We start from the raw sequence: 17,854 nt of genomic DNA, 5'->3' as shown, positions 1-17,854 counted from the left end.
GGATGCCAGTGGCCGGCTCCCCGTCAGCGTGATTTCTTGGAGCCATGTGGTCACTGATGGCCGGCGATCTTCCCTGGCCACCCTTTTGCGGTGACTCGGAACCTTGAGGAGAGAAGCCGCTGAATCCCGTTGGCCCTCTGCAGGGCGCGGCGCCCTGTGCGCTGGTTGCGTTCTTTGTTGGGAAAATTGCAAGCTATAGTGCAAAGGGCAGGGGACCAGGGTCAGGGGCCTCTCCGTAAGCCCCCTCCAGAACATTCCCCCGGGTCCCCTCCTGCAGAAGCCCTGCCTGTGGAGCCTGATAGTTTCCACCTAGGAAACGGTGGGGTTGGCCTGGTCAATTACCAGTCAAGTGCGGGACGTGCAAGGCCCGGTATGAAATGAAATGTTCCCGTTGTTTTTTTTCACCCAGTGATTAGGTGCTGTAATTAAGAAGGCATTGTGCCGGGTTCCCAACCTTTTTTCTTTATTTAAATTTAATTGATTTTCCTCCTGGATTTAATCAAGCCAAATTCAGCTCCCTGGCACCCCTCTCCGCAGCAGAGAACTCTGATACTTAAAAGATGTAGGACCTGTACCTAGGAAATGTGGCACGTTGTTCAGTCCTAAGCCCCAGCCTCTCTCAGCAGGTGTGAGACCTGTTAGGGTGTCATGGAGCTGCATGATTCTGGACCTGGAGAGGGAAGGGGGAAAGGCTGATTTTAAGACTTTGAAATCTAGCTTTGCTGTGTGATCTTGGGTAAACTGTTTAACCACTCTGTGCTTCCATCTCCTCATCTTTAAAATCAGGGGGAAAATAACACTGTCCTCATAACACTGCGGCAAAGATTAACTGTTACTATTTCCACACCATTATCTACCTGAGAACTCATTCAATTCTCACAGCATCTGCATGGGCTGACATTATGACTCTTTTGGCAGGAAGATACCAGAGATTGAACTCAGGGGCACTCGACCCCTGAGCCCCGTCCCCAGCCCTATTTTGTATCTTATTTAGAGACAGGGTCTCACTGAGTTGCTTAGGGCCTCGCTTTTGCTGAGGCTGGCTTTGAACTCACAATCCTCCTGCCTCAACCTCCTGAGCTGCTGGGATTACAGGTCTGCGCCACGGCGCCCCGCTACATTATTACTATTTAAGATAGAAAAGCTGGAGATCAGAGTCAGGTTCGAGTTCTGATCTTAATTTCAAAGTTCTGTCTCATGCACACCCTCTCTCTTTCTCCCCACGTTGAACTTGAGAGAACAGACGCTTCTGAAATTCAGTTCCTTAGTGAAGGTCACTCTGCAGGTGGTGGCAAACCAGGACCTGAGCCAAACTCACACTGGGTACACTTCTCATGGTTCCTCCGCTAGCTCTCAGAGAGAGCAGGCAACTACTTCAAAGTCACACAGCAATTGCAATACCCTAAATCGGCTCAATAGTCCTCTTATTATTAACTTTTCTTATTCAAGAGTCTACATACATAACAGATGATGTTCACATGCACAGCATAGCCCTGTGCCTAAGCCCAAGATCATGTGATGTGACTATTTTCAGCACATCAGCTGTATGATAGAAGGAATTCTGAATTCATCACTTATTCATGGAGTATTAATCGAGCCCTTCCTGTGTGCCAGATGCTAATCAAGGACCCAGGATAGAGCAGTAAAGAAAACAGACAAAAACCCATGTCCCCATGAAACTTAGATTCTAGCGGGGGGAAATCATACAAGAAACCATGTCAATATGTAAGTGACTGCATGATATGACAGAGTAATAAGTGCTATGGAGAAGAATGAAGCAGGAAGAGAAAGATATACAATGGGGAGGGAGATTATAATTTTGAATAGAGTTTATATGGGGTTGTGGGAGGGGAAAATCACTTAGAGCAAAGACTGGAAGAACATGAGGGCGAAATTCATGGGAATACTTGCATTCCTGGAGGAAGTGTGTTTCAGGCAACAGGAATTGCATGTGCAAATGTCCTGGGGTAGGAGTATAAGGGGATTTCTGAGAAGCAGCAAGAAGGCCCGTGGAACCCAGGTGGAGATCATAAGGATGAAGGAGTAGGAAGTGAAGTGGTTGCAGGAGCCAGATAGTGTGGACCTGATCATTGGTTAGGCTTCAGGGTGGTCATCAGAGGACTTTGCAGACAGGGAAATCACAATCTGGCTTCAGCCCTCTGACTTCCCCTAGAGAACAGGTTCCAGGAGGGCCAGGGTGGAAGCAGGGAGACCTGTTAGGAGGCTCTTACAAACATGCAGGTGAGAAATGATGGGGTCTTGGGCCAGGAGGGTGGCCACACAGAAGGAGAGAAGTGATAGGGTTCTGGATGTGTTTAGAAGGCAGAGTCAAGACCCGCTGAGAGGTCAGATGCGGGGTGTGAATGGGAGAATCGAGGACGACTCCAAGGTTACCGCCAGGACAGCCGAAGGACCTGCCAGGAACGGAGAGGATGAAGATTCATGGATGTTATACGTTTCTTTTAATTGGAAGCCAGTCCCAAATTTTCGTCTTTAATAATCGTTAGTAGCAAACCCAGGAGAGGGCTTACCATTGATGGGGAGGGATCAGGGCACCAGGCCATGCCTGACAGCTGTTGGGTCGTGCTGGGGGAGGGCTCCTCCCCATGGGCTTGGAGCACCCCAGGCTCTGACATGTGAACCTCAAGATCCACCTCATGGCTCGACAGGAGAGTGGGGGGCGTCTCTAGGAGGCTCTGCATCTGCAGCCCCTGGAAGATGCACGGAGACCCTCTACCAAAAGATGGAGCCCATGCACACTGTGTGGCCTCTGTCCCTCCTTCTCCTCCATTAACTGTGAGCCCAGACAGTGCATGCCCCTCCTGCCCGCCCTCCGCCTTCCACAGGGGATAATTCCCCCGCCCCAGCCTGGCGGCTCCTTCCTTGCTCTCCCCCACCTTCCTCTGAGCTGAGGCAATTTGGGAAGATGGGGCCCAGTGGGGGCCTTGGCTGAAAACATTTGATTGATCTTCTCAAATGGGCCGCTCTCTGGTGAGAGGGAGAATGTGTCTGTGATTTCGTCCCCACCACCCTGCTTCTTTTAAATTGCAACAAAAGGCAAAATCCTATTTTCTTCCTGAGACGGTTCCAGCACATCAGGATACGTTGGAAACACTGAGCCCAGACAGCCTGGCTGGTGATTCAGCCCCGGGGCCATGATGGGATGAAGGCTTTGCCTGCTGCCAGACTGGCATCCATCAGCCCAGTGTGACTTCCTAAGCCCAGAGCCAGCCCCACCCCAGGCCTCCAGCCAGAGGGAGAGGCTTTGGCAGAATGGGCAGAGGTGGGCTTCCAGAAGAGCCCCCATCAGAGTAGCCTGAAACTGTAGATGTTAGAGACCAGGGTCCAGCTCTACTGAACAGGCTGCATGACCTAGAAAAGGTCTGGTCCCTTCCCCGGGTTTTGTAGGAAGAAGGATCTTCTTACTAGAGTCTAGATCAAAAATGTTTCCCAAAGGCCCTCAGCTTAGTCCTTGACTGGGTTCTATGGAGAGGTGATAGAATCTTTAAGAGGCAGGGCCTAGTGGGAGGTCTTTAGGTAATTAAAGAAGTGCCCTTTAAGAGGTGGGGCCTAGTGGGAGGTCTTTAGGTAATTAAGGAAGTGCCCTTTAAGAGGTGGGGCCTAGTGGGAGGTCTTTAGGTAATTAAGGAAGTGCCCTCAAAAGGCATTGTAGGACACCAGGCTTCTCCTCTCTCCCCCACCCGCCTCTCTTTCTCTTTCCAGCATTCTGACCATGAGGCCATGAGGTGAGTAGTTTTGTCCCCCCATCAAGTGCTGCAATGGAGGCTCCAGAAATATCAGAGGAAAGAAATAAAGAAGGGAGGAAGGAAGAGGAGGAAAGAGGGAGGCTTTGATAAGGGGAGTGAAGTCTGGTGGTTTCCAGAATTCAGGACCCCTTTGTGAAAGGGGTGGTTAGGCATTGGCCTTGTGGCCACTGTTTTCTGGGGCACAGCCATGCACTGAAGCCTCCTCCCCCATTCAGTGCCCAGGCTCAGCCAAAGTAGCCAATGTTGTCACAGACCTGCCCAGGTCCCCGCAGTGGCCACCATTTCTGAGCATGTCAGCTTGACTTCCAAGGGACGGAACCTCAAACTCTTCACCTGAGGCTTCTCTCTGGTCACAGAATGTTTCCTGTCCCTTTGGTCATCCTTCCACCCAGGACTAATGTGACTGGTGGGTAAATAGCGCAGCTCCCTCGTGCAGAAATGGGATGCGCTAAGGGGTGTGGTCTGTGTTGGTTCCCAGAGCTCCCCAGAAGGACTCAGTTCCCTGCAGTGACAGAGAACTGCCTTCACTGTCTCCTGTCCCCACGTCTCTACCAGAGCATCCCGGGATTGTGTCACAAGTAGAGATGACACAAAGGTGTGAATCCATTTACCCACGTCCACATAAGTAGTATGTGGCAAGGCCGGGATTCGAACCCAGCCCTCTGGGACTGCACACTGTGGCAGGGATCGCTTGGAGGAGAGGAGAAGGTCAATGGGGAGGGGGCTTCTGCCTCGTGGAGCTGAGGAGCTCTGTCTTTTGGAGGCTGAGAGAAGAAGACAGGGGACAGCTGGATATTGCAACAGGAAACCAGAGGGAGAGACACACTCCTCTTCTGTGTGCAGCATCCGCAGGGGAACTTGCCTGCCCTTCAGTATGTGCCCATGTTGGAGAAACATCTATTACAAGTGGCAGTGTCCTGGGACTGTCCCGAGCCGACACTCCATGGCCACAGTGACAGGGAGATGCCCTGCCATCTGCTGCTTGTCCCCTCACTTGACCTCTCCCTGGACTGGGCTGTTGTTCGGGTCAGTTCTCTACAAATTCAGCCAACCTCTTCTGAGGACACCCTGTGGGCCTGCCACTGTCCTGGGCTCCGAGGACACAGGAGGCAGAAGTCTCAGGGGCTGTACCTCGGGGAGCTTGCAGTCTGCTGGGGGGAAACGGAATTGACCAGACACTTGCCATGGAAGGTGATCGTGAGCCCGGAGAAGCAGACCCAGGAGAAGGCTTCCTGGTCAAGGTGATGTCTCAATTGAAATCTGCAAAATGGACAGCAGCGGGTGACCGAGTTGATGGTGGCAAGGGCGAATATGTCCTTTTAAAATCCGTGGCTGCGGAGGACTTACCACGTGCCGGGCTGGGTTCCAGAAGTTTCCCACATGTTCGCTATCGAGCCTCACAACCACCCTGGGAGGTTGGCACTGTGATTGTCCCCATCTCCCAGATGAAGAACCCAAGCCCAGAGAAATGCCATCAGTTGCTCAAGGTCACAGAGTGACAGCACCAGAAACAGGCAGTCTGGCTCCGGGCCACGGCAGGGAGCGCAGAGCCAGCCAGGAGCCAGCCAGGACGCGGGAGCCATCCAGGGCGCTGCCAGGCCTTCGGATGGTTTGAGCACAGCAAACAAGCAGCAGAGAAGTGACAGCCCTGGGGTGTCACTGGAACCAGCCTGGAAGACCTCGAAGAGCCTCATGGAGAAGTTGGGACCGGCTTCTCTGGGCTCTGCAGAAGGCGAGACAGCACCGGCCCTGTGCATTAGGACGACCCTGCACGACCCTGCATTGTGCATAGACAGTGGACTGGGTATCGTTGTGGGGGTGAGCATTGGTGGTGACCTGGAGCAGGAAGCCACGGAGGAGACGGGGAGAGGGAGATGGCTGCTAGGGTTACTTTCCAGTGGCCAGGTTGCTCCTTGGAGCAGCAGGTAAAAGAGCCAGAAAATGGGTCATGGGCCAGGTGACGTATTTGGGCACATTAAGTTTGCGGTGCCTGCAGGACTTCCATCAGGAGAGGCAGACGAGACACTGGGGTCTCAAGGGGGACACACACTGAGGACTTCATTGTCAGCGTCTCCATTTGATCTGCAAAGCCTCTCGGTTTGGACAATGGATGATGTGGTCTCCCTGGACGTAATTGGCCTGGCTCTGTGGTGCATCTAGATATTGAGGACACCTGGGTCCAAGCTCCTGCCTTATGCATGCACATGTGGACACATCCTAGACACTCCTGTGTGGATTTTCTTAGCTGGATGAGAATAAAAATATGGCCATGGAGCCAGGTGCAGTGGCGCACACCTGTCATCCCAGCAGCTCAGGAGGCTGAGGCAGGAGGATCAAGTTCAAAGGCAGCCTCAGCAACTTAGCCAGGCCCTATGCAACTCGGCGAGATCCTATCTCTAAATAAAATACCAAAAAGGGCTGGGGGTGTGGCTCAGTGGTTAAGCGCCCCTGGGTTCAATCCCCAGTATGAAAGAATGAATAATAAATATGGCCGTGAATACTCGGTTCTTAAGGAAATTGCTTCTTCGTGGTGGAAGGGTGTCCAATGAGCCTAAATGACTGATTGCATCTAACTGTTTTGCCAGGCCGCGGGTTCCACCAGTGGCTGAGAACTATGTGGGCAGGAACCCAGGCTCTGAATACACCTTATCAAAAGGGGCAAATGGAGGGGCATTTCTTTTTCCACTCGAACCACACCCAGAGTACCCTGAGTGGCTGACACTTCCCCCACAGGAGTGGGACAGTGCCCTATGACACATTCATAAAGGCCAGCCCCCTTTGGGATTGTGCAAAAGAATGTCACAGACCCTTTTAGCAGCAAAGGGACGATGGAGACTGCACTTGGTTTTCCGATTCTTTGTTTCCTGACTCGACAAACAGCAGAAAGCAGACCAACTACAGGAAGAAACAGGAGCTTTGGCTCAATGGTTCTGGGATGCAAACCTAGGAAAGATCCTTCTCCAAGGATCCTCCCTCCTTGCCCCTTTTTGGAAGGCTCCATGCCTCCTGCTCAGCAGTATCTCATCCGTCATGATCCATGTCTGCGGGTAGCATTTCCACCAAGTTCCAATCCCCTGTTCCATACACCGGAAGGACCCGCAGATTTCTTGCCCTACTGTGTGATACTCTCAGAAGCCCAGATGAGGAGCACACGGGGGCTTGGAGGGTGTTCAAATGGTCTCGTGGTGCCCAGCTCAAGAGACACAAGGGCTGAGACCAGAGAGTCTGGAACCAGAGGCCCTGGGTTCGAATTCCACCTCTACCACCTATCTGCAGAATCTCCCTTTCTTCATTGGTAACATGGGTTGGATAATTGTACCAACCTTTAATAAGTATGATGAGAATTACCAAATCAAACATTTGCCAAGCACTTAGAATAGTGCCCCGCACGCGGCTGGTGCCCCATGGCACCCACGTGGTTATCAGTAGTATCAGCCCTGAGGATGGCACCGTCCGTCAGAATCCAACACAGAGGTGAGTTCAGGTGAAGGGAACCAGGAGAAGCAACTTAAAGGAAAGGAATAGAGACAGGGCCTTTTGGTTGCCTGGTCCTTGCTTGGCAGCCGCCGCCCCCCCCCCCCCCCCCCCGGGATCTGTGTGATGACATTTCATTCAGACTTTTTTTTTTTTTTTTTACCAGAATGAGAAATGCAGGTTGTGTGTCAGAAATCATTGCAAATTCCAAATTAGTGAGGTTTCACGGTCCTGGGAAAGGCGCTGCAGGGAAAATTGGTCGACGGGGTGTTTTTGAGCTGTCAGAGCAAGCTGGCTGATTGATTGAGTGTCTTGGTCAATAGACTGTGCAGATAGCAGGCAGCGGGGCTCAGGAGAGGAAATAGGGAGAAGACGGAGCAACCGCCAGCACCGGGGAGGCGGAGACAGAGCCATGGTGGAAAGGGACATAATTACTCCCCAAGCCATGGGGACTGTGGAGCCACCTTTGGTCAGGAGGCCAGAGACACCCGGCTACAGTTCTTTGAGATGTTGGGTTCAACCCTTACAAAGACTCCCCCCACCACACACAAGAGTTTATGGTGAGACTGAAATAAAATAGTGGGTTTTAAATGTCTGATGAGGTACCAGGTGCATAGTAGCTGCTCAATAAATCTGAAGTCCCTTGACTCTGACCCAGTGCACTGGAGACTTGGTAGGTTGTATCCTCGTATGTGGACTTGGGCTCTGTGTTTGGAGGCAACAAATCTCAGCCTTCAATTAGGGATTAATGTGCCCAGATTCTGGGCACTCCTGTGCCACCCTTGAATGTGTTCAGAAAGAGGTAAAAAGAAAAAGAGGGAGGTGATTTAGACCCAGAGAAGACTCGGAATGACAGAAGTCTTAAAATGGAGAGGGTCTTAAGGGTCATGGAAGCTAGTTCCCTGCTGTTAGGCTTCCCAAACTAGTCCAGTCAAATGCGGAGTTGTACACTCCTAAAAATGACTGGGAAAAGATAGCCCACTGGGTCCCTTTCTGAGCCTCTTATACTGGGGCTACCAATAATCTTTCAATCATCATTGCAATTCTAATCATCACAGTGAGACAGTGTGCTTAGCTTCATAAATATTTATTGCCTGCAACCACCTCAATATATCCAATAGTACTACCCCCATTTTTAGAATAAGGAAACTGAGTCTTAAATAAATGAGGGACCTTGCCCCAAGGCCAGGAATTGATTACTGGGGGAATTTGCAGGGATTATGGAGCATGGTGGAAGAAAGAATTTATTTCTATGGAAGGGATAGGCAGTGAGAAGGACCGGAAAAGTAGGATGTGATGGTTGAGATCTGATAGGAGTCTTGAAGAAGGAGTTAGACCTTTTTTGGCAGGAAAAAAAATGTAAAAGGGGCAGAGGAATCAGCTTGAGCAGAGACAGACAGGTCGGGAGAGTCTGTCCCGAAGGCTCTTTTCAATGAATAATAACAATCACAGTAGCCGACATTGACAGAGCGCTTCCTCTGCCCCAAGATTTTGTGTGCATCGTCTCCATGAGCTGGACACTACAATGTGGTTGCAGTGTGCAGGAGACGGGAAGTGACTTGTCCAAGACCACAGCTCAAAACAGCAGCACCAGCTTCCAAACTCAGGTGTGCATGATCCCAAAGCTCTTGGTGGCTCCACCGTGTAGCTTAAAAGGAACCTCTGCCCCTGTGTGTGAGGGGGGTAGGTGAAGAAACTGTCCTCAGATGTCCTCATCTGTTCCTGACACATGCACCTCCACTCCTCGGGGCCCCTAAATAGCCTGGAAGAACCTATCAAAATTGGTGGGAGACAACCAACGGAGCTGACTGCCTAATAAAGATGAAGCTCTCTAATAAACCCTCGATCCTGAATTAATGGCTTTGATTTTTTTTTTTAAGGCAGATAAACGTCTCCGTGGAGAGACAGACTTTGCTCCTTCTTCAGGATCACCGTGTGGCATTGAGAAATGGCTCCTTCTAAGGAGAGCCAGACACCTCCCGTCCCCAGAGCTCCCTGTCTTCCACAGGGAGTCCCTTGTCAGAGAGGAACAATAATGACAAAGGAGGGAGCCTCTGGGAGAAGGTGGGGGGGGGGGGGAAGGGCCTGATGGGGGGGCTTGCTGATGATTGGTGCTGGAGCTGCGGGGGCGGAGTCTCCTGGGAGCTTTCCGCTGATTGGTGGAGTTGGTGGGCACAGGGGTGTCATTCATCTTCTCATCACCGCCGCCCTCAGCAGCATCCTCCTCCCCAAGTCATAGACGCGGAGCCTCTAATCTGTGTCCGGGAAATGGGCTGAGCCTCTCCCGGCCACCTGACGAGGCAGGCAATATTAACACCATTAAGGTGTCCCACTCTGCAGATGGGAAAACCAAGTCTTGATGCTACCTAGTACCTTCCTGTGGGTCACACAGACAGGATGTCGGGAGATGGCCACCCAAGTCTGTCTGCTCCTGGACAATGCGATGCTTACCCATGGCTGTGTGTTCAGGAGTTGACCTGGGTATCCGTCCTAGACGAAGTTCACGGTAAATAGAGCCTGAGACGGGGATCGGGGTGCCTATGCTTGTGGACAGGTGTGCTCTGGGGACCCTGGAGAGAGAAGGCAGGATGGGCGAGGGGACAAAGCCAAGGAAAGGGTTTCAGGCGGAGCCCAGCAGAGCCCTGGGGTGCGAGGAGCACCCTAGACTGGGTCCCGCTTTGGCACCAGGGTGTCAGTGGGTCATTGGTTGTGGGCTTCCCTTTCCACAGGGGTGACCATGACCTTCTGGAAGGTGGGGGACATTGGTGGGACTCACATTGAGGGACCTGGTGACAGAGATCTGAGGTCTCACCGACAGCTTCCACCACAGAGGCAGAAGCACTGAGCCCTGCTCAGTCCCCAACTCACCAAGTGCCCTGACGTGTGGCCCTGTCCCCTCTGGACCTCAGCCTCTCCACCCTGGGACTCAGAGACCTCCCTGGGTGGACCAGCCCCGAGGAGCTCTGAGGGTGATCTGGCAGTAGAGGGGCTGAGCCTCGCGATCTTGCTCTCTAGGATGGGGAGAGAGATGAAGGGCCCCTCTGGTGGCACCAGCAGCGGGAGGCCGGGTGTCTGACGGTTTCCCCACGGAAGCCCCCATCCCACTTCTCCGCTGTGTTATTTTAAACCTAACGAGCCCAGACCTCAGGAGCTCACTGCCTGCCACGGAGATTTGTGGCTTGTATGTTCTGTCCTCTGCAGACTTCAGCCGAGGCTTACTCTCTGCTTGTTAGGATTTGGGCCCAAAGCTCAACCTCAGGGAGAGCAGTGTGCGTGTGTGTGTGTGTGTGTGTGTGTGTGTGTGTGTGTGGTGTGGACACCTCTCAGGAGCCCTCTGTCCCTGGTTGAGTGGACGAAAGGGCTCAGGGGGTGATTTCGGGTATGCAGAGAGAGAGAGAGAGAGAGAGAGAGAGTGACTCTCATCCCTGGGCTATTGAGGGGAGAGAAGCCAGGACCTGGCAGGGATGGGGGTCGGCCATCTCTAGGTGCTGAAGTCACTGGGCAGCTTTGAGGAGGGGCTGGAAGGCCAGGTCCCAGTGAGGAGCCTTTCCCAGGACTCTCAAGGGCACAGCGACCTCCCGGCCCTCCCCCCTGTCCCCAGAATTCCTTGCCTTGGGTTGTCCAGGGGGGAAAAGCAATCAGAATCAGCAGTAAGTGGGTCCCCGGAGGCAGGCTCTGCAAGAGAGGCTGGGGACCGGTTGTGGCCTGTCCCTGGAAAGTGTGGCTGGTATTTAAAGTGCCACCGCGGGTCAGACATTGTCTAAGCACTGGGCATGCATGGTCTCATTCCAGCCACAGCAGTTCCGTGAGGCGAATGGGACTGTGCTTTCTCCCAGGGGCGGGGAGGGGGGAGCGGGGACCTGCCCAAGGTCATCCAGCCCGTGAGCCCAGGAGGAGTCCAGATATCTGGAGCATCTAATCTCCAGGCTCCACCAATCCCTGGGCCAGGAGCTCGGCCTCCCCTGGGCACTTCCGGTCGGCAAGTGTGCCCCCCAACACGACTCATCTCTTTCCCCCAGGTCACTTTCTTGTATACCTATCCCCTCTCTTCTGCAGGGCTGTGCACTTGAGGGAGGGGACTCGTGTCTGGGGTCACCTTGAAATGTCCCCTCCCCCAGAATTCCAAGGGTGCCTAGCAGATGAGGGAGCGGGTGAATGAACAACAGATGAATCACTGCATCTAAATGAATGAACTACAGTGCTCAGTCACTTGATGAGTCTGTCCTCCAGGCAGGGACACTCCCACTGAGCCATCTTATTATCCTGAAACCCCTTTGGTACAATGACTTCAGAGCTCACTCCCCGGCTTCCCATAGCAATCCAGCCAGGAGATCTATCTATCTTTCTCCCCCTGCCTATTTATTTACTTATTGAGATATTAGGGATTGAACCCAGGGGCATCTTAACACTGAGCTATATCCCACTCCTTTTCATTTTTTGTTCTGAAACAGGGTCTCACTAAGTTACTGAGAGTCTCTTTAAGTTGTTGAGGCTGGCCTCTAACTTTCCATCCTCCTTCCTCAGCCTCCCAGGTAGCAGGGATTATAAGTGCACGCCCTGGTGCCCCTCCAGCCTCCCTGTCTTTAAACAGTCCATGTAAATGCAAATGTATCTCAAATGCATTTCCCAGTCCTGGACTCTTTTGGCAACTTTAGGCACCTGTAATTAACCCCCTACCTGCCAGGTCTACGTGGGTGTCTTACTGGGATCTCAAAGCTAACATCGCTGAGCCTGAGCTCCACAGGACTCCTCCCAAATTCCTGTCTCTCCCTGTCGTTGGTCCTGGTTCAGTGTTCCACAACTCGGTCCTGCTAGTAGCTCAGGTGGGATGATCGTCGACCCTCCTCTTGCACACCGCACGGTCCATCCACGTGAAACTCCTTCATCCTCGCTCTCTCTATGTCCAGGGTCTGACGCTCCCTCCGCCACCTTCTTCCCTCCTGGGGATTGTCACTGTCGTCCCCTCAGTGGTCTTCCTGCTCCCATTACAGCTCCCTCGCTGTCTATCCTCAGCAAACAGCCAAAGGATCCTTTAAAGCCCAGCCAGATCCTGTCTCCCGTGACTTCTCATTTCCCGGAGAGCAAAATCCAGGTCCTTGCAATAGCCCGCCAGACCCCACGTGAGCTCTCCCTCGTGGCCTCTCTGACATCACCTCCTGCTCTTCTCTCCCTTACTTATCTGGCTTCGGCCACACTGAGATTCCTCCTCGGGGCATAGAGTCTGTTCCGACTACAGGGCCTTTGCACGGGCTGTGCCTGCTGCCTCGTATGCACTCCAAGGCTGCCTCTGCCCTTGCCTTTGATCCTTTTCTGTAATGTCACCTTCTCAGTGAGGTCTTCTCTCATCACCTCGTTTAAAATTGCAATCCTCTCCCAATAAGATTCCACATCCCTTACTCTGCTCCATTTCTTTTCTCTGTAACCGTCATCGCCGGCTCACAGTCCCCCTATTTATCACTTATTTATGTTTACCTTCCACTCTTCTCCTCCCTCTGCCCATTACAGTAGAATGCAAGCTCCGTCGGAAGGGATTTTACATGGCTTCCACAAAGCAGGTGCTCAATAAATATGTACTGAAGGAAGACTCGGGGCATGGACCTTGATCGCACCTCCCGGGACCAATTTTCACTCTTCCAGGTCTTGTGCCGACCTTCCCCCCGCCCGGAGCTGAGGGCTTCCTCTTAGGCTGAGATCCTCTTCCCTCTTCCCTGAAGTCTCACTTGCTTGGTCCCTCTGCCAGCAGCATCTGCCATGATGCTCCAAAGGAACTCACCTCACAGGACCTGCAGTTCACCGCCCTCAGAGAGACCCAAGTGCCGTCTGCAATTCCAGCTGATGCGATGCTCCGCGGGGGGGACCCTGGGCTGAACGGGAGACACAGCCCAGGGTCACCGAGGCTTGCCGAGGGTGACACAGGTTCCTAGCCATCAGGGCCTGAGCCTAGCTCAGTAGGACTTGTGGATTCCTGTGCCTTCCCAGCCTCCCTTGACTCTAGTTTGCAAGCTGTTTACGCAGGAAGCTGCGTCGTTCTGGAGTTCAGCTCCTGCTCTACTTGGAGACGTCCTGTGCCTCAGGCAGTCCTCACAGTCAAATCCAATCCTCTTCTCAGCAGTTGGATCTCTTGTTGCAAATGGGCAATCGGCAGGCTGGACTGGGAGGAAAGCAATGGCCGGGGGCAGGGTTGGGGCTGAGCAAGGGCAGCAGATGGATGTGTTGTGTGGTGGGAGTTCAAGGCTCAGGCAGGTTGGGGCTGACCTGCTTGGCTGAGCTGGGTAAGAAATGCTGAGCTGATTTTTCTCCATATGATTTTTCTGGGTCCTCTGACCTGAACTTGAGAACCGGGCCATTATCGATATACAAGAGTGTTTCTCGTTCGCTCGTCCACGCCTGCGCGTCCACACGCTCACGCACTTGCTCTCAGCCCTGAGAACTGAGCGAGCTATTCTCAGCCGTTGCCTGAGCAGGGAGAGTGGTAGAGGGCTGTGCTGGACCGTGCAGGTCGATCCCAGGATCAAGTTCAAATCCTTGGCAGAATCTGCAGCCTGGATACTCGAGGTGTGGTCCGTGGAGCTGCAGCATCCCCTAGAAGCTGGTAGAGATGCAGAAGCGCAGGCTCCCCTGCACCCCACTCCAGATCCACTGAGTCAGCAGCCACCTTCTAGCATGATCCCCACGGGACTCGGGTGCACATTAGGCTTCAAAAGCACCTGTCCCTGGGGTCCTGAAGGATCCAGCCCCAGCTTCCTCCCCAGTTCCTTTCAACCAGTTTCTCCACCCAACTGGCTCTTAATAACTTGCTGCATCCTCTGCCGACATAGGAGAGATTCACCGCTGTGTCTTGGAGCAGGGCCTTTGCACATGCTCTTTCTTTTTGCTCTGCTTCCCTGAGCAGCCTCCATCCATCCTTTAGGACACGTATGGCCACCTGCCACGTTCCCTAGGCTGGGTCCAGTGCGTTCTCTATACCTCCATGTTCCTCTAAGCTCCTATCAGAGAACGTACCATTCTACACTGTAACTCTCAGCTTAGGAATCTGTCTCTTCCTCCTTGAGGACAGAGACCTTAGTCACTTTTGCATCTTGAAACCTAACACCAAGGAGAAGTTCATCAGCAACTGTCGGATAATGAATGAAACCAAGAGGGAAATGCCAATCTCATTAAAAAGGTCTTGTTTTCCTTTCAGTTTCTGCTAAAATGAGCATGCCCGCCCCCGCACCCCAGTGACACCCCCTAGAGCAGCTGTCGAATCCTAGACTTCTCTCAAACTCGGATGCTTTTTCCAGCCAGTGTCATGTTCCTGCAGACTACCTCCAACCAGGCTCCATTAATGAGATTAACCTTGAAAAAGATTGGACGGGCCAAGTCTGCAGGCCGAGATGTAAAGAGGCCAAGGCACAAATTAGCCAAATCCATCTTGCCCCTGGGCGATCTGCCCCATAGCGAACCTTGGGCTCTCTGGTGGGCTCGTGAGCGTGAATGAGGGTCTGGACTTACATTCCCTATGGGACCCAGCAGATTGAGGGTGTCTGGAAGTGGAGACCCAAGGGTGGCTCATTCACAGCCCTAGGTGCCAGCAAAGAGCAAGCAGGTGGGGCCGGCCAGGCGCAGTGGCCCACGCCTGTGATCCCAGCGGCTCGGGAGGCTGAGGCAGGAGGATCATGAGTTCAGAGCCAGCCCCAGCAATTTTGTGAGGCTCTAAGCAACTCAGTGAGACCCCGTCTCTAAAGAAAACATTAAAAAGGGCTGGGGATGGGGCTCGGTGGTTAAGTGAGGGACGCAGGTTCACCCCGCACCCTGCGATGCGTTGTTAGCATCCGATGAAGCGATAGCTCAGACATGCCCTGCACCCAGGAACAGCTAACCGAGGAGTGGAGGCCATCAGGCTCAGGGATGTCCCGAATCTAACGGACCTGATGCCATTTCTCTTTGCAGGATGTAAGGTTTGGGTCAAACGTGGAGGTGCAAGTCCTCTGCCAACACTCAGGGCAAGTTCGTGTCTTGCAGGGCAATCATCAGGATTCACTCTGCACCCTGCTTATCATTTCCCGGTAGTTCCAAAACGTTTTCCAGAATTCTCTTCTTTTTGTCTGAATTGATCCTCACACACAGGCAGGGCTGCTGGTGTTCCGGCCACATCGTATCTCCCAGTCCATTCCTCTGCTCTCATGGTGGGAAGGACAGTGCCTGCGCCTGGGCTGCTTTGGAAGGTTGCAATGAGCTGAGGATGAAGAAGTGCCAATCCCAGGGTCTAGCAAACAGTGGGTGCTTGATAAATGCTGGCTGACCTTAGGATCGAGCAACCCGGAAAGAGCCCTGGACTGGGAATCCAAAGGCCGCCATTCCAGGCACAGCTCTGATGTGGATTTGGACGCCCCCCCTTGCCTCCGCCCAGAGCTGGGCTGATCTGGGGCTCTTCCTGCTCCAACATCACCGGTCTCCGATTCCCAAAATGATGTTAACCTGGGCCAAATGAGCACTTTGTTTGGAGCGGCTGGCTGTTCTGCCCCATGAGCGGAGGCTTTGATGGGGGGGCGGGAGCAGGCATGCGGCTGGGGATCCAGGCATCTTACAGAGTTTTGCGGAAAGTTCAGCCCTGACTCTTATCAGAGTCTGGGAATCTTCCGGTCGCCATGACGACGGACAGCAGCCTCTCAGCTCCAGGTTGCTGATTAGCAGGAAAGCAGGGGGAGGGGGCAGTCCTTGAGGAACTCAGCACCGGTGGCTGCCCCTCCCCCTGGGAAGTGGACTGTGCCAGCCCTTGACTCCACTGTTTCAGCTGTCCCCCCCCAAGATCTCGCCTTCCTTTTAAGTATTATTTTTTTTTAATTTAATGCAACATAGACAAGGAGGCAGCTGCCATCACTCTTCAGCAAAATGGATCCTGGGATTTTTCTTGAGGCCCTGCAAAGGGTGCAGAGCTACTGACAGGTTGATGGAGGTGGGGGCTGGGCTGATTCCACAGAAGTGCTGTGCGTCTCCAGACCACACTTCTTCCCAGGACCCCCACTTCGTTGTTTGTAAGAAGAGGTCGAATCTGATGGATGGTTCCCACAAAGGATCAGTGGTCAGAATTCACTAGTTCATCTCTCCAACCATCCATCCATCCATCTGTCCATCCATCCATTGAGTCATTCAACAAACATTCTCTGAGCAGAAAGTTACACTACATCAGACACTGTATCTCTGGGGATTCAGTGACCAGTTCCCCTTCCCATGAAGCTTGTGTTCTAGTCCAGAAGAGAACTGGTTAGCCAACAACGTAGAAAATGATTGTTTCAAATGATAATAAATGCTGTAAAGAAATAACGCAGCGGGCACCAGGGGTTTCTATGGTGGGTGAAGAGGAGAAGTGATGCTTCAATGAGGAGGAGGAGCTACATATGCAAACAGCTGGAGGAAATGCTTGCCAGGTGGGAGGCAGCAGGAGCAAAGGCCCTGGGGCAGGTTACCACTTGACCTATTTGAGAAAGCAAGGACCTATTTGGCTAGAACAGTGAAAGAGACAGAGGGGCATAGGAGATGGCGTTGAAAGCAGGGCTGAGGCAGATCATGCAGGGCCTTTGGACTTTATTCTTGACCCCATAGGAAGCCGAATTACCCGGGTTGTTTCTTTAACATGCAGATTCCTAGGTTCACCCCTTTAAGACTCCTTTATTATGATTGGGATGGGAACTAGGAATCTGCATTTTTAAAAACTCCTGGGGAGCCTCGGCTACTGCATCAAATTTGGGAAACTCAACTTCTGCCTTCTGAGTTTCTTTCAGTTTTCAGAAAGCTGAGACACAAAGCATTGGAACATTTTGAAAAAAGATTTCAAATGTTATATTATGGAAGGTTCCCTTCTCCCCACACCCCTCAGTGCTGCCTGTGTGTCTGGTAGAATTAATTATATGGTTGTCCCTTTTACTGCACAGTCCCAGGCCTGGCCCCCAAGCCCAGGTGAGGCAGAGCCAACACTGTTGGAAAAAGGAAAATAAAACACCATCCACCACGTCAAAGAGCGTGAATCCCCTCCCGCCCCACTCCCTCCCTCCTCACCACACCACAGCCAGGTTTTCCCATCCCTGAGTCCCAGCCCTCCCATTGGCCCCGGAAATCCCACCCCCAGCTGCCCCTAACCTCCAGACGACTCCGTTTTTGTCTACTATAGGATTGTTTCTGGTATATATTTGTCGCTTGGTCCCCTACAATGCTCCAAGAAGCCAAAATTCCAATCTTATGTGTCTCCAACTCAAGACTCTGCTAGGAAACAGGTATAAATCCATAAGTTTTTGGATCACTCTTCTTTAAAAAAAAAAAAAAAAACTGCTGTAGAGACAGTGCGGTGGCGCACACCTGTCATCCCAGAGGCTCGGGAGGCTGAGGCAGGAGGATCGTGAGTTCAAAGCCAGCCTCTGCAAAAACAAGGCTCAGTGAGACTCTGTCTCTAAATCAAATACAAAATAGGGCTGGGGATGGGGCTCAGTCAAGTGCCCCTGGGTTCAATCCCTGGTACCAAAAAATCCTGTCGATTTGAGGAGACGCTGGGCAATCTGAGCAGACGGAGGCGCTAGTTGGGATATTGGCCGTCTCTGGGTGTCCATTCCCATCAACTCTAAGGTGAAAGCACTAGT

At 52.6% G+C, this 17,854-nt stretch overlaps 1 protein-coding gene across 4 annotated transcripts in view; it reads left to right on the top strand.

Moving 5' to 3' along the window:
• Srrm4 (serine/arginine repetitive matrix 4) overlaps positions 1–17,854 on the top strand; it is a 148,613-nt gene that overhangs the window by 84,666 nt on the left and 46,093 nt on the right. The window contains exon 1 of one of the 4 annotated variants that reach the window (XM_078039043.1): positions 9,663–9,747. The exons of the other annotated variants lie outside the window; for them this stretch is intronic. Coding sequence (XP_077895169.1) covers positions 9,680–9,747 — 68 coding nt within the window. The 5' untranslated portion in view covers positions 9,663–9,679. Of the gene's footprint in view, positions 1–9,662; positions 9,748–17,854 lie in introns of those variants that run through there. 4 annotated transcript variants of the gene reach the window in all.

This window comes from Ictidomys tridecemlineatus, chromosome 2 (genome assembly GCF_052094955.1).
Source record: "Ictidomys tridecemlineatus isolate mIctTri1 chromosome 2, mIctTri1.hap1, whole genome shotgun sequence".
Taxonomy (NCBI): domain Eukaryota; kingdom Metazoa; phylum Chordata; class Mammalia; order Rodentia; family Sciuridae; genus Ictidomys; species Ictidomys tridecemlineatus.
This window is presented reverse-complemented; position numbering and strand designations above follow the sequence as displayed.